Below are 25,029 nucleotides of genomic sequence, written 5' to 3'. Positions count from 1 at the left end.
GTTTTGTTGTGATTTACCACGTCACAGATACATTCCCTTCATGTTTCAAAATCTGTTTAGGATTTCTTTAATTGAAATTCAAGAGTTTGAATATTTTAGTAGTGTTTTGTCATGGTTTACCTTGTCACAGTTACATTCTCTTGATTTTTCAAAGTTCATTTTGGATTTTACATTCCCTTGATTTTTCAAAGTTCATTTTGAATTTTTTTCGTTGAAATGCAAGAGTTGGAATATTTCAGTAGTGTCTTGTTGTGGTTTACCTTGTCACAGTTATATTCTCTTGATTTTTCAAAGTTCATTTTGGATTTCTTTCGTTGAATTGCAAGAGTTGGAATATTTCTGTAGTGTTTTGTTGTGCTTTACCTTTTCACGGTTACATTCCCTTTTTTTCAAAGTTCATTTTGGATTCTTACATCCTCTTGATTTTTCAAAATTAATTTTGAATTTCTGTCTTGAAATGCAAGAGTTGGAATATTTCAGTAGTGTTTTGTCGAGGTTTACCTTTTCACAGTAACTTTATCTTGATTTTTCAAGATTCATTTTGAATTCCCTTCATTGAAATGAAAGAGATGGAATATTTCAATGATGTTTTGTAGTGGTTTACCTTGTGACACTTACATTCCCTTGATTTTTCAAAGTTCAGTTTTTATTTCTTTCGTTGAAGTGTAAAATCTGGATTATTTCAGTAGTGTTTTGTCATCGTTTACAAACTCACAATTACATTCTCTTGATTTTTCAAAGTCTATTTTGAATTTCTTTCGTTGAAATGAAAAAGTTGGAATATTTCAGTAGTGTTTTGTCGTGGTTTACCTTGTCGCAGTTACATTCTCTTGATTTTTCAAAGTTCATTTTGAATTTATTTCGTTCACATACAGGAGTTGGAATATTTCAGTAGTTGTTGTTGTGGTTTAACTTGTCACAGTTACATTATCTTGGTTTTTCAAGGTTCATTTTGGTTTTTTACATCCTCTTGCATTTTCAAAATTCATTTTGAATTTCTTTCGTGAAATGCAAGAGTTGGAATATTTCAGTAGTGTTTTGTCGTGGTTTACCATGTCACAGTTACATTCTCTTGATTTTTCAAAGTTCATTTTGAATTTTTTTCGTGAAATGCAAGAGTTGGAATATTTCAATAGTGTTTTATCGTGGTTTACCTTGTCACAGTTACATTCTCTTGATTTTTCAAAGTTCATCTTGGATTTCTTTCGTTGAAATGCAAGAGTTGGAATATTTCAGTTGTTTTTTGTCGTGGTTTACATTGTCAGAGCTACATGCTCTTGATTTTTTAAAGTTCATTTTGAATTTCTTTCGTGAAATGCAAGAGTTGGAATATTTCAATAGTGTTTTATCATGGTTTACCATGTCACAGTTACATTCTCTTGATTTTTCAAAGTACATTTTGAATTTCTTTCGTTGAAATGCAAGAGTTGTAATATTTCAGTAGTGTTTTGTCATGGTTTACCTTGTCAAAGTTACATTCTCTTAATTTTTCAAAGTTCATTTTGAATTTCTTTCGTTGAAATGCAAGAGTTGGAATATTTCAGTAGTGTTTTGTTGTGCTTTACCATGTCAAGGTTACATTCTCTTAATTTTTCAAAGTTCATGTTGGATTTTTACATCCTCTTAATTTTTCAAAATTAATTTTGAATTTCTTTCGTGAAATGCAAGAGTTGGAATATTTCAGTAGTGTTTTGTCGTGGTTTACCATGTCAAAGTTACATTCTCTTGATTTTTCAAAGTTTATTTGAATTTCTTTCGTGAAATGCAAGAGTTGGAATATTTCAATAGTGTTTTATCATGGTTAACCTTGTCACAGTTACATTCTCTTGATTTTTCATTTTGGATTTCTTTTCTTGAAATGCAAGAGTTGGAATATTTCAGTAGTGTTTTGTCGTGGTTTACCTTGTCACACTTACATTCTCTTGATTTTTCAAAGTATTGAATTTTTTTCCTTGAAATGGAAGAGTTGGAATATTTCAGTAGTGTTTTGTTATGGTTTACCTTGTCAAAGTTACATTCTCTTTATTTTTCAAGGTTCATTTTGAATTTTCTTTGTGAAAATCAAGAGTTAGATTATTTCAGTAGTGCTTTGCCGTGCTTTACCTTGTCGCGGTTAAATTATCATTTTTTTTAAAAGCTTATTTTGGATTTCTTTCCTTTTAATGGAAGATTTATATTAATTCAGCATTATCTTGACGAGGTTTGCCTTGTCACAGTTACATTCTCTTGATTTTTCTAAGTTCATTTTGGATTTCTTTCCTTGAAATGCAAGAGTTGGAATATTTCAGTAGTGTTTTGTTGAGGTTTACCTTGTTACAGTTACATTCTCTTGATTTTTCAAAGTTTATTTTTGGATTTCTTTCGTTGAAATGCAAGAGCTGGAATATTTCAGTAGTGTTTTGTCATGGTTTACCATGTCACAGTTACATTCTCTTGATTTTTCAAAGTACATTTTGAATTTCTTTCGATGAAATGCAAGAGTTGGAATATTTCAGTAGTGTTTTGTCATGGTTTACCTTGTCACAGTTACATTCTCTTAATTTTTCAAAGTTCATTTTGAATTTCTTTCGTAGAAATGCAAGAGTTGGAATATTTAAGTAGTGTTTTGTTGTGCTTTACCTTGTCACAGTTACATTCTCTTGATTTTTCAAAGTTCATTTTGAATTTCTTTCATTCAAATGCAAGAGTTGGAATATTTCAGTAGTGTCTTATCGTGATTTACCTTGTCACAGTTACATTCTCTTGATTTTTCAAAGTTCATTTTGGATTTCTTTTCTTGAAATGCAAGAGTTGGAATATTTCAGTAGTATTTTGTCGTGGTTTACCTTGTCACAGTTACATTCTCTTGATTTTTCAAAGTTCATTTTTGATTTTTACATCCTCTTGATTTTTCAAAATTAATTTTGAATTTGTTTCGTGAAATTTAAGAATTGGAATATTTCAGTAGTGTTTTGTCGTGGTTTACCATGTCAAAGTTACATTCTCTTGATTTTTCAAAGTTCATTTTGAATTTCTTTCGTGAAATGCAAGGGTTGGAACATTTCAATTGTGTTTTATGATGGTTTACCTTGTCACAGTTACATTCTCTTGATTTTTCACAGTTCATTTTGGATTTCTTTTCTTGAAATGCAAGAGTTGGAATATTTCAGTAGTATTTTGTCGTGGTTTACCTTGTCGCTGTTACATTCTCTTGATTTTTCAAAGTTCATTTTGGATTTCTTTCGTTGAAATGCAAGAGTTGGAATATTTCAGGAGTGTTTTGTTATGGTTTACCTTGTCACATTTACATTCTCTTGATTTTTCAAAGTTCATATTTGAATTTCGTTGAAATGCAAGAGTTGGAATATTTCAGTAGTCTTTTGTCATGGTTTACCTTGTCACAGTTACTTTCTCTTGATTTTTCAAAGTTCATTTTGAATTTCTTTCCTTGAAATGCAAGAGTTGGAATATTTCAGTGATGTTTTGTCGTGGTTTACCTTGTCACAGTTACATTATCTTGATTTTTCAAAGTTCATTTTGGATTTTTTTTCCTTGAAATGCAAGAGTTGGAATATTTCAGTAGTGTTTTGTCATGGTTTACCTTGTCACAGTTACATTCTCTTAATTTTTAAAAGTTCATTTTGTATTTCTTTCGTTGAAATACAAGAGTTGGAATATTTCAGTAGTGTGTTGTTGTGCTTTAACTTGTCACAGTTACATTCTCTTGATTTTTCAAAGTTCATTTTAGATTTTTACATTCTCTTGATTTTTCAAAATTCATTTTGAATTTCTTTCGTGAAATGCAAGAGTTGGGATATTTAAGTAGTGTTTTGTCGTGGTTTATATTCTCACAGTTACATGATTTTTTAAAGTTCATTTTGAATTTTTCTTTCATTGAAAATCAGGAGTTGGAATATTTCAATTGTGCTTTATCATTGTTAACATTGTAGCGGTTACATTATCTTTTTCTTTAATTTTGTTTTTTTTTACGTTAAATGGCATATTTAGAATGCTTCAACATTGTCTTGTAGTGGTTTGCCTTATCAGAGTTACAGCCTCTTGATTTTTCCAAGTTCATTTTGGATTTTTTCACTTGAAATGCAAGAGTTGGAAAATTTAAGTAGTGTTTTGTCGAGGTTTACCTTGTCACAGTTACATTCTCTTGATTTTTCAAAGTTCATTTTTGGATTTCATTCGTTGAAATGCAAGAGTTGAAATATTTCAGTAGTGTTTTGTTATGGTTTACCTTGTTACAGTTAAATTCTCTTGATTTTTCAAAGTTCATTTTGAATTTCTTTCGTTGAAATGGAAGAGTTGGAATATTTCAGTAGTGTTTTGTCACAGTTTACCTTGTCACAGTTACATTCTCTTGATTTTTCAAAGTTCATTTTGAATTTCTTGCATTGAAATGCAAGAGTTGGAATATTTCAGTGATGTTTTGTCGTGGTTTACCTTGTCACAGTTACATTCTCTTACTTTTTCAAAGTTCATTTTGTATTTCTTTCGTTGAAATGCAAGAGTTGGGATATTTCAGTAGTTTTTTGTTGTACTTTACCTTGTCACAGTTACATCCTCTTGATTTTTCAAGTTTCATTTTATATTTTTACATTTTCATGATTTTTCAAAGTTCATTTTGAATTTCTTTCGTGAAATGCAAAAGTTGGGATATTCAAGTAGTGTTTTTTCGTGGTTTATATTCTCACAGTTACATTCTCTTGATTTTTCAAAGTCCATATTGAATTTCTTTTGTGAAAATCAAAAGTTGGAATATTTCAATTGTGTTTTATCATTGTTAACATTGTAGTGGTTATATTCTCTTTTTTTTTAAAAGTTCATTTTGGATTTCTTTAGCTTAAATGGAAGATTTAGAATACTTTAACATTGTCTTTACGTGGTTTACCTTGTCACAGTTACATTCTCTTGATTTTTCCAAGTTCATTTTGGATTTTTTTCCTTGAAATGCAAGAGTTGGAATATTTCAGTAGTGTTTTGTCGTGGTTTACCTTGTCAAAGTTACATTCTCTTGATTTTTCAAAGTTCAAATTTGGATTTCTTTCGTTAAAATGTAAGAGTTGGAATATTTCACTAGTGATTTTTATGGCTTACCATTTTACAGTTACATTCTCTTGATTTTTAAAATTTCATTTTTGAATTTCTGTTTTCGAATTGCAAGATTTGAAATATTTCAGGAGTATTTCGTCATGGTTTATCTTGTCAGAGTAACACTCTCTTGATTTTTCAAAATTCATTTTGAATTCCCTTCATTGAACTGAAAGAGATGGAATATTTCAGTGATATTTTGTAATTGTTTACGGTGTGAAAGTTACATTACCTTGATTTTTCAAAGTTCAGTTTTGATTTTTTTCCTTGAAATGTAAAATCTGGAATATTTCAGTAGTGTTTTGTCATGGTTTACCATGTCACAGTTACATTCTCTTGATTTTTGATAGTAAATTTTGGATTTTTTGCGTTGAAATGAAAAAGTTTGAATATTTCAGTAGTATTCGTCCGTGGTTTAACTTTTCACAGTTACATTCTCTTAATTTTTCAAAGTTCATTTTGAATTTCTTTCCTTGAAATGTAAGAGTTGGAATATTTCAGTAGTCTTTTCTTGTGGTTTACCTAGTCACAGTTACATTCTCTTGATTTTTCAAAGTTCATTTTGAATTTCTGTGCTTGAAATGCAAGAATTGGAATATTTCAGTAGTGTTTTGTCGAGGTTTACCTTGTCACAGTTACATTCTGTTGATTTTTCAAAGTTCATTTTTGGATTTCTTTCATTGAAATGCAAGAGTCGGAATATTTAAGTAGTGTTTTGTCATGGTTTACTATGTCACAGTTACATTCTCTTCATTTTTCAAAGTACATTTAAATTTCTTTCGTTCAAATGCAAGAGTAGGAATATTTCACTAGCGTTTTGTCATGGTTTACCATGTCACAGTAACATTCTCTTGATTTTTCAAATTTCATCTGGACTTTTTGTCGTGAAATGAAAGAGTTGGAATATTTCAATAGTGTTTTGTCACGCTTTAACCTTGTCACAGTTACATTCTCTTGATTTTTCAAATTTCATTTTGAATTTCTTTTATTGAAATAAAAGAGTCGGAATATTTCAGTAGTGTTTTGTCATGGTTTACCATGTCACAGTTACATTCTCTTAATTTTTCAAAGTTCATTTTTAAATTTCTTTCGTTGAAATGCAAGAGTTGGAATATTTCAGTAGTGTTTTGTCATGGTTTACCTTGTCACAGTTACATTCTCTTAATTTTTCAAAGTTCATTTTGAATTTCTTTCATTGAACTGCAAGAGTTGGAATATTTTTTAGTGATGTTTTGTCGTGGTTTACCTTGTCACAGTTATATTATCTTGATTTTCAAAGTTCATTTTGGATTTTTTCCTTGAAATGCAAGAGTTGGAATATTTCAGTAGTGTTTTGTCATGGTTTACCTTGTCACAGTTACATTCTCTTGATTTTTCAAAGTTCATTTTGAATTTCTTTCTTTGAAATGTAAGAGTTGGAATATTTCAGTAGTGTTTTGTCATGGTTTACCTTGTCACTGTTACAATTTTTTAATTTTTAAAAGTGCATTTTGAATTTGTGCCATTGATATGTGAGAGTTATAACATTTCAGTAGTGTTTTGATATGCTTTACCTTGTAATAGATATATTCAATTGATTTTTCAAAGCTGATTTTTGGATTTCTATCCTTAAAATGCATGAGTTGGAATATTTCAGTAGTGTCTTGTCGTGGTTTACTTTGTCATATTTAAATTCTCTTGACTTCTCTAATATCATTTTGGAATTCTCCTGATTTGTCAAAGTTGATATTGAATTTATTTCGTTTAAGTATGAAGGTTGAAATATTCCAATAGTGTTTTTTTATGGCTTTCCTTTTTAAAGCTACACTCTTTTGATATTTCAAAGTTCATTGTGGATTTGTTTCGTTGAAATGTGTTTTGTTTTGCTTTACCTTGTCACAGTTACATTCTCTTAATTCTAAAAAGTTTATTTTGGATTCCTTTCAGTGAAATACAAGAGTTGGAATATTTGAGTAGTTTTTTGTTGTGCTTTACCTTGTCACAGTTACATTCTCTTGATTTTTCAAAGTTCATTTTGGATTTCTTTCGTGAAATGTAAGAGTTGGAATATTTCAGTAGTGTTTTGTCGTGGTTTACCATGTCGAAGTTACATTCGCTTGATTTTTCAAAGTTCATTTTGAATTTCTTTCGTGAAATGCAAGAGTTGGAATATTTCAGCAGTGTTTTGTCGTGGTTTACCTTGTCGCAGTTACATTCTCATTATTTTTCAAAATTCAGTTTGGATTTCTTTCATTGAAATGCATGAGTTGGAATATTTCAGTAAATTTTGTCATGGTTTACCTTGTGACAGTTACATTCTCTTAATTTTTCCAAATTTATTTTGGATTTGTTTCCTTGAAGTGCAAGAGTTGGAATATTTCAGTAGTGTTTTGTCGTGGTTTACCTTGTCACAGTTACATTCTCTTGATTTTTCAAAGTTCATTTTGGGTTTCTTTCATTGAAATACAAGAGTTGGAATATCTCAGTAGTGTTTTGTTATGGTTTACCTTGTCACAGTTACATTCTCTTGATTTTTCAAAGTTAATTTCGGATTTCTTTCGTGAAATGCAAGAGTTGAAATATTTCAGTAGTGTTTTGGCATGGTTTACCTTGTCACAGTTACATTCTCAAGATTTTTCAAAGTTCATTTTGAATATCTTTCATTGAAATGCAAGAGTTGGAATAATTCAGTGATGTTTTGTCGGGGTTTACCTTGTCACAATTACATTCTCTTGATTTTTCAAAGTTCATTTTGAATTTCTTTCATTGAAATGCAAGAGTTGGAATATTTCAGTTGTGTTTTGTTGTGGTTTACCTAGTCACTGTTACATTCTCTTGATTTTACAAAATTAATTTTGGATCTCTTTCATTGAAATGCAAGAGTTGGAATATTTCAGTAGTGTTTTGATTAAGTTAGGTTAGGTTATGTTAGATTAGGTAAGCTTACGTACGCGCGAGTACGGTTTACCTAACTGTGACAAGGTAAACCACGATAAAACACTATTGAAATATTACAACTCTTGCATTTCATGAAAGAAATTCAAATTGAACTTTGAAAAATCAAGAGAATGTAACTTTGACATGGTAAACCACAACAAAAGACTACTGAAATATTCCAACTCTTGCATTTCACGAAAGAAATTCAAAATGAATTTTGAAAAAGCAAGAGAATGTAAAAGACCAAAATGAACTTTGAAAAACCAAGAAAATGTACTTGTGAAAAGGTAAAGCACAATAAAACACTACTGAAATATTCCAGCGCTTGCATTTCAACGGAAGAAATCCAAAATGAACTTTGAAAAATCAAGAGAATGTTACAGTGACAAGGTAAAGCCCATGAAGACAATATTGAAATACTCCAACTCTTGCATTGGAACGAAAGAAATTCAAAATTCACTTTGAAAAATCAAGAGAACGTAAAAATCCAAAATGAACTTTGAAAAATCAAGAGAATGTAACTGTGACTAAGGTAAACTACGAAAAAAACACTACTGAAATATTCCAACTCTTGCATTTCAAGGAAAGAAATCCAAAATAAACTTTGAAAAATAAAGAGAATGTAACTGTGACAAGGTAAACCATAACAAAACACTACTGAACTATTCCAACACTTGCATTTCATGGAAAGAAATCCAAAATGAACTTTCAATAATCAAGAAAATGTAACTGTGACAAGGTAAACCACGATAAAACACTATTGAAATATTCCAACTCCTGCATTTCACGAAAGAAATTCAAAATGAACTCTGAAAAATCAAGAGAATGTAAAAATCCAAGATGAACTTTGAAAAATCAAGAAAATGTAACTTTGACATGCTAAACCATGACAAAACACTACTGAAATAGTCCAACTCTAGCATGACAACGAAATAATTTCAAAATTAAGTTTAAAAAATTAAGAGAATTTAACTTTGACAAAGTAAAACATGACAAAACACTACAGAAGTATTCCAACTCTTGCATTTCAACAAATGAAATTCAATATGAACTTTGAAAATTCAAGATAATGTAAATGTGAGATGGTAAAACATGACAATACACTACTGAAATATTCCAACTCTTACATTTCAACGAAAGAAATTCAAAATGAACTTTGAAAAATCAAGAGAATGTAACTGTGAGAAGATAAACCACGACAATATAATACGTAAATATTCCAACTCTTGCATTTCAATGAAAGGAATTCAAAATGAACTTTGAAAACTGAAGAGAATGTAACTGTGACAAGGTAAACCACGAGACAACAATACTGAAATATTCCAACTCTCGCATTTCAACGAAAGAAATTCTGAATGAACTTTGAAAAATCAAGAGAATGTAACGGTGACAAGGTAAACCATAACAAATACTACTACTGAAATATTCCAGCACTCGCTTGCATTTCAAGGAAAAAAATCCAAAATGAACTTTGAAAAATCAAGAAAATGTAATTGTGAAAAGGAAAACCATTATAAAACACAATTGAAATATTTCAACTCTTGCATTTCACGAAGAAAATCAAAAATTAAATTTTAAAAGTAAAGAGAATGTAGAAATCTAAAATTCGATTGGAAAAATAATGAATATGTAACTTTGATATGGTTTATCACAACAACACGCTGCCAAAATATTCGAACCCATGCATTTCAACGAAATAAATCCAAAATGAACTTTGAAAAATCAAGAGAATGTAACTGTGACAAGGTCAACCATGATAAAACACTATTGAAATATTCCAACTCTTGCATTTCACGAAGGAAGTTCAGAATGAACTTTGAAAAATCAAGAGAATGTAACTGGGACATGGTAAACCATCGCAAAACACTACTGAAATATTCCAGCTCTTGCATTTCAAGGAAAAAAATCCGAAATGAACTTTAAAAAATCAAGAGAATGTAAAAATCAAAAATGAACTTTGAAAAATCAAGAGAATGTAACTGTGACAAGGTAAAGCACAACAAAACACTACTGAAATATTCCAACTCTTGTATTTCAACGAAAGAAATCCAAAATGAACTTTGAAAAATCTAGAGATTGTAACAGTGACAAGGTAAAGCACAACAAGACACTACTGAAATATTCCAACTCTTGCATTTCAAGGAAAAAAATCCGAAATGAACTTTAAAAAATCAAGAGAATGTATCTGTGACAAGGTAAACCACGACAAAACACTATTGAAATATTCCAACTCTTGCATTTCACGAAAGAAATTCAAAATGAACTTTGAAAAAATCAAGTGAATTTAACTGTGAAATGGTAAACCACGACAAAACATTACTGAAATACTCCAACTCATGCTTTTCAATGAACGAAATACGAAATCAACTTTGAAAAATCAAGAGAATGTAACTGTGACAAAGTAAACCACGATGAAATACTACTGAAATATTCCAACTCTTGCATTTCAACGAAAGAAATTTAAAATGAACTTTGAAAAATTAAGAGAATGTAACTGTGACATGGTACACCATGACAAAACACTAATGAAATGATCCAAATCTTTCATTTCAACGAAAGAAATTCAAAATGAACTTTGAAAAATCAAGAGAATGTAACTGTGACATGGTAAACCATGACAAAACACTACTGAAATGATCCAACTCTTGCATTTCAATGAAAGAAATTCAAAAGGAACTTTTAAAAATAAAGAGAATGTAACTGTGGCAAGGTAAACCACGACAAAACACTACTTAAATATTCCAAATCTTTCAATTCAACGAAAGAATTTCAAAATGAACTTCGAAAAATTAAGAGCATGTAACTGTGACATGGTAAACCATGACAAAACACTACTGAAATGATCCAACTCTTGCATTTCAATGAAAGAAATTCAAAATGAACTTTGAAAAATTAAGAGAATGTAACTGTGACAAGGTAAACCACGACAAGACACTACTGAAATATTCCAAATCTTTCATTTCAACGAAAGAAATTCAAAATGAACTTTGAAAAATCGGGAGAATGTAACTGTGACAAGGTAAACCACAACAAAACACTACTGAAACAATCCAACTCTTGCATTTCAATGAAAGAAATTCAAAATGAACTTTGAAAAATCATGATAATGTAACTGTGACAAGGTAAACCACAACAAAACTACTACTACTACTAATAATAATAAATGACCGCAGCACCAAGCTACCTGAGGCCAACACAGCTACGCACGATCCTCCTCCATCCCAATCTATTCAAAACCTCCCTTTTTACACCCGCCCACGAAGTTCCCATTTCCTTTAAATCTTTCTTTATGACGTCCTCCCACCCCAGACGGGGACGACTTGCTTTCCATTTAGCCCTAGATGGTTGGCCGAAAAGAACAATCTTCGGCAATCTGTCATCCTTCATCCGCACAACGTGCCGTAACCACCTCAACCTTTCTTTCATTATAGCCCTAGAGAGCGGTATTGAACCACACCTTTCGTACAGCCTATTGTTTGAAATACGGTCAGTCAGCCGGGTACCCAGAACAATCCTTAAGCAATTTCTTTGGAAAACATCTAGCAAATCTTCATCCGCTTTCCGGAGCGTCCATGCTTCAGAGCCATATTTGACCACTGTCATCACTGTAAGTTCTAATATTCTAATCTTGGTTAGCAGACTTATATTCCTATTCTTCCAGACTTTTTTTAACTGCGAAAAAACACCCTGAGCCATGGCTCTTCTACTTTCTACATATTCACTGGTCCCACCATATTTGCTAAAATTACTACCATAGTAAATGAAGCTGCCAATCAGATCAATCTTTTCATTACCCAACGTCACTAGCCTTAGCGACTTAGTCTTTCTAACATTAATTTTCAAACCAATTCTAGAACCTTGAACTCACAAAAACCTCTAAAACTTCATTCATTTTGCTCACACTTTCATCTAGGATGCTTAAATCATCAGCATAATCCAAGTCCAGGAGGCTTTTTCCTCCCCATTTCATTCCGTGGTCTCCCATTGCCTTTCCTGTGCTCCTTAAAACAAAGTCCATCAAAATAATCCATATAAAAAGGGATACACAGCCCTGCTTAACTCCTGATTTAATACAGAACCAGCTGCTAACCTCATTTCCTACCTTAACCGCAGCAGTTTTATTCTCGTACATAGCACTAATTACCTTAATGTATTTGTATGGTATACCATACAAGGATAAAACCTTTACTAAAGCACTACTGAAACGACAAAACACTACTGAAATAATCCAACTCTTGCATTTCAATGAAAGAAATTCAAAATGAACTTTGAAAAATTAAGAGAATGTAACTGTGACAAGGTAAACCACAACAAAACACTACTGAAGAATTTTAACTCTTGCATTTCAATGTAAGAAATCCAAAAAAAACTTTGAAAAATTAAGAGAACGTAACTGTGACATGGTAAACCACGACAAAACATTACGGAAATATTCCAACTCTTGCATTTCAATGAAAGAAATTCAAAATGAACTTTGAAAAATTAAGAGAATGTAACTGTGACAAGGTAAACCATGACAAAACACTACTGAAATATTCCAATTCTTTTATTTCAACGAAAAAATTTAAAAATGAAAATTAAAAAATTAAAAAAATGTAACAGGGGCAATGTAAACCATAACAAAACACTCCTGAAATATTCCAACTCTTGCATTTCAAGGAAAGAAATCCGAAATGAACTTTGAAAAATCAAGTGAATGTAACTATGACAAGTTAAATCACGATAAAACACTACTGAAATATTCCAACTCTTGCATTTCACGAAAGAAATTCAAAATGAACTTTGAAAAATCAAGAGAATGTAAAAACCCAAACTTAACTTTGAAAAATCAAGAGAATGTAACTGTGACAGGGTAAACCACGATAAAACCCTACTGAAATATTCAGACTCTTGCATTTAAAGGAAAGAAACACAAAATGAACTTTGAAAAATCAAGAGAATGTAACTGTCATAAGGTAAACCACGACAAAACCCTACTGAAATATTCCAACTCTTGCATTTGAACGAAAGAAATTCAAAATGAACTTTGAAAAATCAAGAGAATTTAACTGTGACCAGGTAAACCACGAGAAAACAATACTGAAATATTCTAACTCTTGCATTTTAACGAAAGAAATACCGAAAGAAATTTGAAAAATCAAGAGAATGTAATTGCGACAAGTTAAACCATAACAAAACACTACTGACATATTACAACTCTTGCATTTCAACGAAAAAAATCCCAAATAATCTTTGAAAAATCAAGATAATGTAACTGTGACATGTTAAACCACTATAAAAAACTTATTAAATAGAACACCAAGTTCCTGATACTAATCAAATAATAAATGTTAACATTTATGTAAAGATACAGTAAAAACCCAAACATAACTTTTGAAAAATATAAAGACGGTCGCTGTAGTGTCGTGAGACATGGCGATTCCAGTCTTATATTACCGGCTGTTGCAGAGAACGACAAAAATTCAAAATGAAATTTGAAAATTACATAAAATGCAACCCTGACAAGATAACCCACAATAAAGCACTATTGAAATATTCTAACTCTTGCCTTTCACGAAGGAAATTCAAAATGAACATTGAAAAATCAAGAGGATGTAACTGTGATAAGGTAAAACATGACAAAACACTACTGAAATATTCCATCTCTTGCAATTCAATGAAAGAAATCCAAAATGAACTTTGAAAAATCAAGAGAATGTAACTGTGACAAGGTAAACCACGACAAACCAATACGGAAATAGTCCAACTCTTTCATTTCAATGAATTAAATTTTCAAAATAAACTTTGAACAATCATGAGAATGTAACTGTGACAAGGTAAACCATGACAAAACACTACTGAAATATTCCAACTCTTGCATTTCAGGGAAAAAAATACTAAATGAACTTTGAAAAATCAAGAGAATGTAATTGTGACAAGGTAAATCACGATAAAACACTACTTAAATATTCCAACTCTTGCATTTCACGAAAGAAATTCAAAATGAACTCTGAAAAATCAAGAGAATGTAAAAATCCAAAATGAACTTTGAAAAATCAAGAGAATGTAACTGTGACAAGTTTAACCACGACAAAACACTACTGAAATATTCCAACTCTTGCATTTCAATGAAAGAAATTCAAAATGAACTTTGAAAACTCAAGAGAATGTAACTGTGACAAGGTAAACCACGACAAAACACTATTGAAATATTCCAACTCTTGCATTTCAACGAAAGAAATTCAAAATGAACTTTGAAAAATCAAGAGAATGTAACTGTGATATGGTAAACCATGACAAAACACTACTGAAATATTCCATCTCTTGCATTTCAATGAAAGAAATCCAAAATAAACTTTGAAAAATCAAGAGAATGTAACTGTGACAAGGTAAACCACGACAAAACAACACTGAAATATTCCAACTCTTGCATTTCAATGAAAGACATCCAAAATGAACTTTGAAAAATCAAGAGAATGTAACTGTGACAAGGTAAACCATGAGACAACAATACTGAAATATTCCAACTCTTGCCTTTCACGAAAGATATTCTTAATGAACTTTGAAAAATCAAGAGAATGTAACGGTGACAAGGTAAAGCATAACAAAGCACAACTGAAATAGTCCAACTCTTGCATTTCAAGGAAAAAAATTCAAAATGAACTTTGAAAAATCAAGAGAATGTAACTGTGACAAGGTAAACCACGATAAAACACTACTGAAATATTCCAACTCTTGCATTTCACGAAAGAAATTCAAAATGAACTTTGAAAAATCAAGAGAATGTAAAAATCCAAAATGAACTGTGAAAAATCAAGAGAATGTAACTGTGACACGGTAAACCACGACAAAACACTACTGAAATATTCAAACTCTTGCATTTCTAGGAAAAAAAACCAAATTGAACTTTGAAAAATCAAGAGAATGTAACTTTGACAAGGTAAACCACGATGAAACACTACTGAAATATTCCAACTCTTGCATTTCATAGAAAGAAATCCAAAATGAACTTTGAAAAATCTAGAGAATGTAACTGTGACATGGTGAACCACCGCAAAACACTACTGAAATATTCCAACTCTTGCATTTCACGAAAGAAATTCAAAATGAATTTGAAAATTCAAGAGAATGTAAAAATCCAAAATGAACTTTGAAAAATCAAGATAATGTAACTCTGACAAGGTAAAGCACAACAAAACACTACTGAAATATTCCAACTCTTGCATTTGAACGAAAGAAATCCAAAACGAACTTTTAAAAATCAAAAGAATGTAGCTGTGACAAGGTAAAGCACAACAAGACACTACTGAAATATTCCACCTCTTGCATTTCAACGAAAGAAACTCAAAATGAACTTTGAAAAATCAAGAGAATATAAAAATCCAAAATGAACTTTGAAAAATCAAGAGAATGTAACTGTGACAAGGTAAACTACGAGCAAACACTACTGAAATATTCCAACTCTTGCTTTTCAAGGAAAGAAATCCAAAATGAACTTTGAAGAACCAAGAGAATGTAACTGTGACAAGGTAAACCATAACAAAACACTACTTAAATATTCCAACTCTTGCATTTCAACGAAATAAATTCAAAAATGAAAGTTGAAAAATAAAGAGAAAGTACCTGTGACAAGGTAAGCCACGAAAAAACACTACTGAAATATTCCAACTCTTGCATTTCAAGAAAAGAAATCCAAAATGAACTTTGAAAAATCAAGAGAATATAACTGTGACAAGGTAAACCCCGACGAAACACTACTGAAATATTCCAACTCTTGCATTTCATGGAAACAAATCCAAAATGAACTTCGAAAAATCAAGAGAATGTAAGTTTGACAAGGTAAACCGTGACACAAAACTACTGAAATATTCCAACTCTTGCATTTCAACGAAAGAAATTCAAAATGAACTTTGAAAAGTGTGACAAGGTAAACCAGGAATATTTCAGGATAAGGTAATGTGTGACAAGGTAAACCACAACAAAAAACTACTGAAATAATCCAACTCTTGCATTTCAATGAAAGAAATTCAAAATGAACTTTGAAAAATCATGATAATGTACGTGTGACAAGATAAACCACGATAAGACACTACTAAAATAATCCTACTCCTGCATTTCAATGAAAGAAATTCAAATGAACTTTGAAAATTTAAGAGAATGTAACTGTGACAAGGTAAACCACAACAAAACACTACTGAAAAATTTTAACTCTTGCATTTCAATGAAAGAAATTCAAAATGAACTTTGAAAAATCAAGAGAATGTATTTGTGACAAGGTAAACCGTGAAAAACACTGCTGAAATATTTCAACTCTTGCATTTCAATGAAATATATCAAAAATGAACTTTAAAAAATCCAGAGAATGTAACCGTGACAATGTAAAGCACGACAAAGAACTACTGAAACATTCCAACTCTTACATTTCAAGGAAAAAAATCGAAGACGAACTTTGAAAAATCAAGAGAATATAACTGTGACAAGGTAAACCACGATGATACACTACTAAAATATTCCACCTCTTGCATTTCATGAAGGATATTCAAAATGAACTTTGAAAAATCAAGAAAATGCAACTGTGATATGGTAAACCACGACAAAACGCTACTGAAATATTCCAACTCTTGCATTTCACGAAAGAAATTCAAAATGAACTTTGAAAATCAAGAGAATGTAACTGTGACAAGGTAAAGCACAACAAAACACTACTGAAATATTCCAACTCTTGCATTTCAACGAAACAAATCCAAAATGAACTTTGAAAAATCAAGAGAATGTAACTGTGACAAGGTAAAGCACAACAAGACACTACTGAAATATTCCAACTCTTGCATTTCAACTAAAGAAATCCAAAATGAACTTTGAAAAATCAAGAGAAAATAACTGAGACAAGATAAACCATAACAAAACACTACTGAAATATTCCAACTCTTGCATTTCAATGAATGAAATCCAAAATTAACTTTGAAAAATCAAGAGAATGTAACTTTGACAAGGTAAACCACGACAAACACTACTGAATTTAAGTATGTTTCATCTCATTCGAAGACATGTAAAAAAAAAGTTGAAAAAATATATCATGTTAAAAAAAAATCAAAAACGAAATGGGGAAGAGGGGCCAAAAAGTTGGAGGGAGAGGGTGCCCTTCGAGTCTGGGGATAGGGGCACTTTGGGGGGTTGATGTCTCTGCTGGTTAGGGTCGATGGTGCTTATGATCCTTGATATTTCGTACTCACATACACCTTACTACTTGATTTGCAAGGATTTCTAAGGTTTGTTCTGAATTTCATTATTAAAATTCTTTTCTTGCCATCTACATCTCTCTTAGTATCAACTTTCTAGCATACTATAACGTTAGACTCTATTTTAAATTGACAACACCGTTCAAACGCCAATGGTGTATTATACGGGATACATCGAAGAAGTAAATCTAGGTCAAGTTATAAGACCATGTTATCATCGTTAACCATTTCCATGGATTGATATTGTTCCAAATTTATAGTAAATAAGGTATGAATTAACATGCTCTTCAGGGTTACCTTAACTGCTAATCACTTTAACCCTTTTTTTCTCCATCTTCATACGATCCAATTCTCAAATGTTATCTAGCTCTGTTTTTTCCCCTATTATTCAAATAAGATCGTTCGTACTGTCCAATTTATGTATTACTTATCCCTTTTTGAAAATGTTAATCAAACCATTCTAATTGTGGTATAAAATTTTTTAATAACAATCTCCTGTCGAGTTATGGCAATTGCCCGAAAAATTAGACATTAAGATCGCTTGTATTGCCCGATTCAAAAATCCCAAACCCTTTTTCTTTTTCTCGACCTTCATACGATCCAATTCGTAAATGCTAAACCCTTTTTTTAGAGCTATGATCGCAATAAAGGGTACTTGTTATCAGAAAAAATGCCAATTGCCAAAAAAAAAAAAAAAAAAAAACACGCCATACTGAATGTGCTTCAAAAACCCATCTGGTTGAAAACATGTTTGTTATTGTTAACCATTTCAATAGATTGATATTGTTCCAAATTTATAATAAATATCTCGCTTTTTGCAATGTGCAGGAACCAGTGGGAAATCCCCGCTCGTACTGCTCGCTTTTAAACCCTTAGAATAGCATAAGAAGGAACATAAACCGAGCACATCCATAAGTACATGCTCTTGAAAGGTGCAAAGGAACGGAATCTCCCAAAATAGCACAGGATGGAACATAAACCGTGCAAATCCATAAGTACATGTTCTGGAAAGGTGCCAAGGAACGTAATCTCCCCAAATAGCACAGGAAGGAACATAATCTCCCCAAAGTATAACTTAGCACTCTACTAATCACAACAATAGCGAAAGAAAAAGGTGATAATATATCGATAGAGCTACAATGTTCACTTCATCGTCTATAAATTTTCGCTTTAATAAAAGATCTCACGATTTCTAATCGCGCAAATAGCAAAAAAATAAGGGTAGCCTATTGTTGTTTTGCAAAGCCTTTATCAACGTTATTTCTGATCGCTTCTTCTATACTGTCAGTAATAGTAATTAGGGCTAAAATGAAAACCTTCATGCTAAAGTTCTTTTTCAACCAAAGTCAGGCTTAGATGGCCTCAAAATTACTGGAGGAGGGAAGGGGGTATTGTTTTTTTTCGGAAATAATTCAAACTAAACGATTTAATTTCTCTAGCCAAACTTCTTCCATAGCCTTTCTCAAATACCTGAGAAATGTCAGAGCAAGCGCCACAAATGACAAGTCCTCTGACCCCGGTATTTAATTTGTTTTAGGCTCACGATGACTATTTATTGCATTTATAAGCTTTCAGATGTGTTAGAAATTAATCATTGTTGCAGCGATAGCTAATATCTAACATTGCCAATTTGGTAAATAGCGGAAATTCAATTATTAATAGGGTGCATTCGACTAGTTAAACAATTTTCGTATTATTTTAGATGAGGCGTTTGATTTTTAGACTATAAAAATTATACAATGTCTGAATTTCTTTTAATGTGGGAATTAAGGGTAAATTAAAGCCCTTTTGTCTGAAAGTTGTCATTAGATTTTTGTGTTATTTACTTGTCCATTGTTGCTTTTATATTGTTTTCAATATGATCTTCAACCTTTCAGTGACTACTCAAAGTCCTAAGAACTTTTTAAAAACACGATCACAGCTGTCTGCTTGGAACGTTTTGTCAAGTTCTTGGAGTCACTGACCAATAATTGTTGTGTGTGAGGATAACAAGAGTATTTTCCAGGGAAATTAGAGGAATTTTTGTATAAAACTTATCATTTTTTGTATAAAAAATCATATAAAAAATATAAAAATTTTATATATAATCTGCAGCTTTTTTATTTGTTGGGGGGGGGGCAAGAGGGGTTCATATCTGGATAGTCAAGGGCAATGGCTGTATAGTTTTTTCTCTCTCCAAATTATTAGGGGGTCAACTGCCCCCCTCCCAACGACGCCCTTGTATATATACAAAATCAAACATGTACCTTTAAACTATCTGATTCATTTCCAAGCATGACTCCAAGAATTATTGCTGCAAGCATATTGAATCCCTGGCAATATCCAACCGTCTTGTTCCATCGAGCGAAGGCCAAAAGGACCCGTTTGAGGACTGCCTGGTTTTCTTCCGCATAGTCACCGCAAAAAAGGCTGCAGCCTGTTCGATGTAAATCCTGGAAATTTTAATCTACTTTACGTTTTGCTATCTTTACTATTACAAATATATATAAAGCATTTCCTGAAGAGTTCTTCACAGATTAACATTCACCATAGATACTGTAAGTAGGAAGCTATCAGGAGGTACTGATCCTACATAATTCAGTTATCAAAAGAATGTATCTCCACTAACGGATCAATGCCCCCATTTTCAAGGTCAATCAGAGGCTGTTTCTAATTGTAATGACTCTGGGACGAAGTTTTCGCATGCGCACTGAATACTAACGGTACAATATTATTGAATACTGACCCTACATAATTTATTCAAGGATTTTTGATATACGAAGGGGCAAGTGGATTTCCGAGAACTTGATTTACATAATCGACGGGGAATGTATTGATTGAGTCTAACGGTACATAATCACATAGACAATGTATTGATCCACAAGAGGGGAACTAAATTTCGGAGAAATTGATTTGCATAATCGAGGGGAATTAGTGATCCACGAAAGGGTAATTAAGAAATATTATGGCATTTTTGATCTCTAGGTCTGAGAGATATCAGGTCTTTAGTGACAGAAATAAATTGATATTTTATTTCTAAATATGGCTGCTCTGATCTTTATGTGTGACAGATCAATTAATATTCTATCGAAACCATAATAGTGTAGCTAGGAAAACCTATGAGATGAAGAGATTAACACGGGAAATGGTTTCCTAGGAATTTCAAATGTGACAGCGCAGGGATGCCAAAACAAAACGAACACGCAGAAATTACGTTTAGGGATTATTTGGGCGAAACCATTTGAGACATTTTAGGGGATTATTTGGGCGAAACCGTTTGAGATATTTTAGAAGATGATTTTAGAACCTGATTTAGAAGATGATTGGGGTGAAACTCTGTGGTCGTTATAATACACAAGTTCCATTTTAACAATGTTGTGAGGTCCCCTACCCGAACCCCAAAGGGTTCCTCTAACACAACCCCAAAGGGCCCCCTGTGCCCCCAAAGGATCCCCGGCCCCCAAAGGCCCCCCGTCCCCAAAAGACCCCCGATCCACCAAAGGCCCCTCGAGTCCCCAAAGGCCCCCTGGGCTATCAAAGGCCCACCGAGCCCCCAAATATTCTCTCGGGCCCCCAAAGGCCCCCCGTGCCCCCAAAGTCCTCCGAGCCCCTCCCTTCCTCCCTCCCTTTTTGATTTTTTTTTAAAGTTTTTTAGGACTGAATTTTTTAGACTTAGAAATTATCCAACATTTTTTCGTTTTTTCTTTAACCCATTGGCATAGAGTTTTAGCCTATAGTCTTAGCTTAGTTTTATTTATAGTTGAAGTTTAGTTTAGTTATAGTTAAGAGTTTAAAGTTTTACCTTAGAGTCTTAGCTTAGAGTTTTTGTTAGAGTTCTAGTTTAGTTTAGTTTTAGTTAAGAGTTAACAGTTCTAGCTTAGAGTCTTAGCTTAGAGCTTTAGTTATAGTTGAAGTTTAGGTTAGTTATAGTTAATAGTTTAGAGTTTTAGCTTAGAGTCTTAGTTTTTGTTAGAGTTCTAGTTTAATTTAGTATTAGTTAAGAGTTTAGAGTTTTACCTTAGAGCTTTAGTTAGAGTTGAAGTTTAGTTTAGTTATAGTTAAGAATTTAGAGTTTTAGCTTAGAGTCATAGCTTAGAGTTTTTGTTGGAGTTCTAGTTTAGTTTAGTTTTAGTTAAGAGTTTAGAGTTTTACCTTAGAGTCTTAGCTTAGAGTTTTAGTTAGAGTTGAAGTTTAGTTTAGTTATAGTTAAGAATTTAAAGTTTTAGCTTAAAGTCATAGCTAAGAGTTTTTGCTGGAGTTCTAGTTTAGTTTAGTTTTAGTTAAGAGTTTAGAGTTTTAGCCTAGAGTCTTAGCTTAGAGTTTTAGTTAGAGTTGAAGTTTAGTTTAGTTATAGTTAAGAATTTAGAGTTTTAGCTTAAAGTCATAGCTTAGAGTTTTAGTTAAAGTCTTAGTTCAGTTAAGTTTTAGTTAAGAGTTTAGAGTTTTAGCCTAGAGTCTTAGCTTAGAGTTTTGTTGAAGTTCTAGTTTAGTTTTAGTTAAGAGTTTAGAGTTTTAGCTTAGAGTCCTAGCTTATAGTGTTTCTGAGATTTCTAGTTTAGTTTAGTATTAGTTAAGAGTTTAGACTTTTATCTTGTACTATTAGTTTAGAGTCTTAGTCAGAGTTGTATTTTACTTTAGTTTTAGTTAAGAGTTTAGAGTCTTATCATACAGTTTTTGTTAGAGTTCTAGTTTAGTTTAGTTTTAGTTAAGAGTTTAGAGTTTTTAGCTTAGAGTCTTAGCTTACAGTTTTTGTTGAATTTCTAGTTTAGTTTTAGTTAAGAGTTTAGAGTTTTAGCTTAGAGTCTTAGCTTAGAGTTTTTGTTAGAGTTGAAGTTTAGTTTAGTTTTAGTTAAGAGTTTAGAGTTTTACCTTAGAGTCTTAACTTAGAGTTTTCGTTAGAGTTAAAGTTTACTTTAGTTTTATTTAAGAATTTAGAGTTTTAGCTTAGAGTCATAGCTTAGATTTTAGTTAAAGTTGAAGTTTAGTTAAGTTTTAGTTAAGAGTTTAGAGTTTTTAGCCTAGAATCTTAGCTTAGAGTTTTAGTTACAGTCCTAGTTTAGTTTAGTTATAGTTAAGAGTTTGGAGTTTTACCCTAGAGTCTTAGCTTAGAGTTTTTGTTAGAGTTCTAGTTTAGTTTAGTTTTAGTTAAGAGTTTAGAATTTTTAGCTTAAAGTCTTAGCTTAGAGTTTTAGTTAGAGTTGAAGTTTATTTTAGTTATAGTTAAGAGTTTAGAGTTTTAGCTTAGAGTCATAGCTTAGAGTTTTTGTTAGCGTTCTAGTTTAGTTTAGTTATAGTTAAGAGTTGAGAGTTTTACCTTAGAGTCTTAGCTTAGAGTTTTAGTTAGAGTTTAAGTTCAGTTTAGTTATAGTTAAGAATTTAGAGTTTTAGCTTAAAGTCATAGCTTAGAGTTTTATTTAAAGTTGTAGTTTATTTAACTTTTAGTTAAGAGTTTAGAGTTTTAGCCTAGAGTCTTAGCTTAGAGTCTTAGCTTATAGTTTTGTTGAAGTTCTAGTTTAGTTTAGTTATAGTTAAGAGTTTAGAGTTTTTAGCTTAGAGTCTCAGCTTAGAGTTTTTATTAGAGTTCTAGTTTAGTTTAGTTATAGTTAAGAGTTTGGAGTCTTAGAGTCCTTAGAGTCTTAGCTTAGAGTTTTAGTTAGAGTTGAAGTTTACTTTAGTTTTAGTTAAGAGTTTAGCTTAGAGTTTTAGCTTAGAGTTTTAGTTAGAGTTGAAGTTTAGTTTAGTAAGAGTTAAGAGTTTAGAGTTTTAACTTAGACTCTTAGCTAAGAGTTTTTGTTAGAGTTCTAGTTTAGCTTAGTTTTAGTTATGAGTTAAGAGTTTTACCTTAGAGTCTTAGCTTAGAGTTTTAGTTAGGGTTGAAGTTTAGTTTAGTTATGGTTAAGAATTTAGAGTTTTAGCTTAGAGTCATAGCTTAGAGTCTTAGTGAAAGTTCTAGTTTGGTTAAGTTTTAGTTAAGAGTTTAGAGTTTTAGCCTAGAGTCTTAACATAGAGCTTTAGTTGGAGTTGAAGTTTAGTTTAGTTATAGTTAAGAGTTTAGAGTTTTTAGCTTAGAGTCTCAGCTTAGAGTTTTTGTTAGAGTTCTAGTTTAATTTAGTTTTAGTTAAGAGTTTGGAGTCTTAGAGTCCTTAGAGTCTTAGCTTAGAGTTTTAGTTATAGTTAAGGTTTACTTTAGTTTTAGTTAAGAGTTTAGAGTTTTAGCTCAGAATCTCAGCTTAGAGTTTTAGTTAGAGTTCTAGTTTATTTTAGTTTTATTTGAAAGTTTAGAGTTCTTAGCTTAGAGTCTTAACTTAGAGCTTTTGTTAGAGTTCTAGTTTAGTTTAGTTTTAATTAAGAGTTTAGAGTTTTACCTTAGAGTCTTAGCTTAATTTTTTCGTTAGACTTAAAGTTTACTTTAGTTTTATTTAAGAATTTAGAGTTTTAGCTTAGAGTCATAGCTTAGAGTTTTAGTTAAAGTTGAAGTTTAGTTAAGTTTTAGTTAAGAGTTTAGAGTTTTTAGCCTAGATTCTTAGCTTAGAGTTTTTGTTACAGTCCTAGTTTAGTTTTGTTTTAGTTAAGAGTTTAGAGTTTTACCTTAGAGTCTTAGCTTAGAGTTTTAGTTAGAGTTGAAGTTTAATTTAGTTTTAGTTAAGAGTTTAGACTTTTAGCTTAGAGTCTTAGCTTAGAGTTTTTGTTAGAGTTGTATTTTAGTTTATTTTTAGTTAAGAGTTTTAGCTTAGAGTCTTAGCTTAGAGTTTTAGTTAGAGTTGAAGTTTAGTTTAGTTATAGTTCAGAGTTTAGAGTTTTAGCCTAGAGAATTAGCTTAGAGTTTTAGTTAGAGCTCTAGTTTAGTTTAGTTTTAGTTAAGAGTTTAGAGTTTTAGTCTAGACTCTTACCTTAGGGTTTTTGGTAGAGTTCTAGTTTATTTTAGTTTAGTTAAGAGTTTAGAGTTTTAGCTTTGAGTCTTAGCTTAGAGTTTTAGTTAGAGTTGAATTTCAGTTTAGTTATAGTTAAGAATTTAGAGTTTTAGCTTAGTTTAGTTTTACTTTATAGTTTTAGCTTAAAGTCATAGCTTAGAGTTTTAGTTAGAGTTCTAGTTTCGTTATAGTTAAGAGTTTGGAGTTTTACCTTAGAGTCTTAGCTTCGAGTTTTAGTTAGAGTTGAAGTTTACTTTAATTTTAGTTAAGAGTTTAGAGTATTAGCCTAGAGTCTTAGCTTAGAGTTTTTGTTAGAGTTCTAGTCTGGTTTAGTTTTAGTTCAGATTTTAGAGTTTTTAGCTTAGAGTCTTAGCTTAGATTTGTTGTTGAAGTTCTAGTTTAGTTTAGTTTTAGTTAAGAGCTTAGAGTTTTAGTTACAGTTGAAGTTTAGTTTAGTAATAGTTAAGAGTTTAGAGTTTTAGCTTACAGTCTTAGCTTAGAGTTTTTGTTAGAGTTCTAGTTTACTTTAGTTTTAGTTAGTTTAGAGTTTTACCTCAGAGTCCTAGCTTAGAGTTTTTTGAGAATTAGCTTAGAGTTTTAGTTAGAGCTCTAGTTTAGTTTAGTTTTAGTTAAGAGTTTAGAGTTTTAGCCTAGACTCTTAGCTTAGAGTTTTTGTTAGAGTTCTAGTTTAGTTAAGAGTTTAGAGTTTCAGCTTATAGTTTTAGTTAGAGTTGAAGTTTAGTTTAGTTATAGTTAAGAATTTAGAGTTTTAGCTTAGTTTAGTTTTACTTTATAGTTTTAGCTTCGAGTCATAGCTTAGAGTTTTAGTTAGAGTTCTAGTTTAGTTATAGTTAAGAGTTTGGAGTTTTACCTTAGAGTTTTAGCTTAGAGTTTTAGTTAGAGTTGAAGTTTACTTTAATTTTAGC

The 25,029-nt window shown here is 31.4% G+C and overlaps 1 protein-coding gene across 1 annotated transcript in view; it reads right to left on the bottom strand.

Moving 5' to 3' along the window:
• LOC148944442 (TBC1 domain family member 30-like) overlaps positions 1 to 25,029 on the bottom strand; it is a 175,222-nt gene that overhangs the window by 110,522 nt on the left and 39,671 nt on the right. The window contains exon 2 of the mRNA XM_089099930.1: positions 19,460 to 19,645. Coding sequence (XP_088956056.1) covers positions 19,460 to 19,645 — 186 coding nt within the window. The remainder of the gene's footprint in view (positions 1 to 19,459; positions 19,646 to 25,029) is intronic.

This window comes from Artemia sp. Qi Xiang Cuo, chromosome 14 (genome assembly GCF_049724085.1).
Source record: "Artemia sp. Qi Xiang Cuo chromosome 14, ASM4972408v1, whole genome shotgun sequence".
Lineage (NCBI taxonomy): Eukaryota > Metazoa > Arthropoda > Branchiopoda > Anostraca > Artemiidae > Artemia > Artemia sp. Qi Xiang Cuo.
The sequence above is the reverse complement of the archived record's forward strand: the minus strand, read 5'-3'. Positions and strand labels throughout refer to the sequence as shown.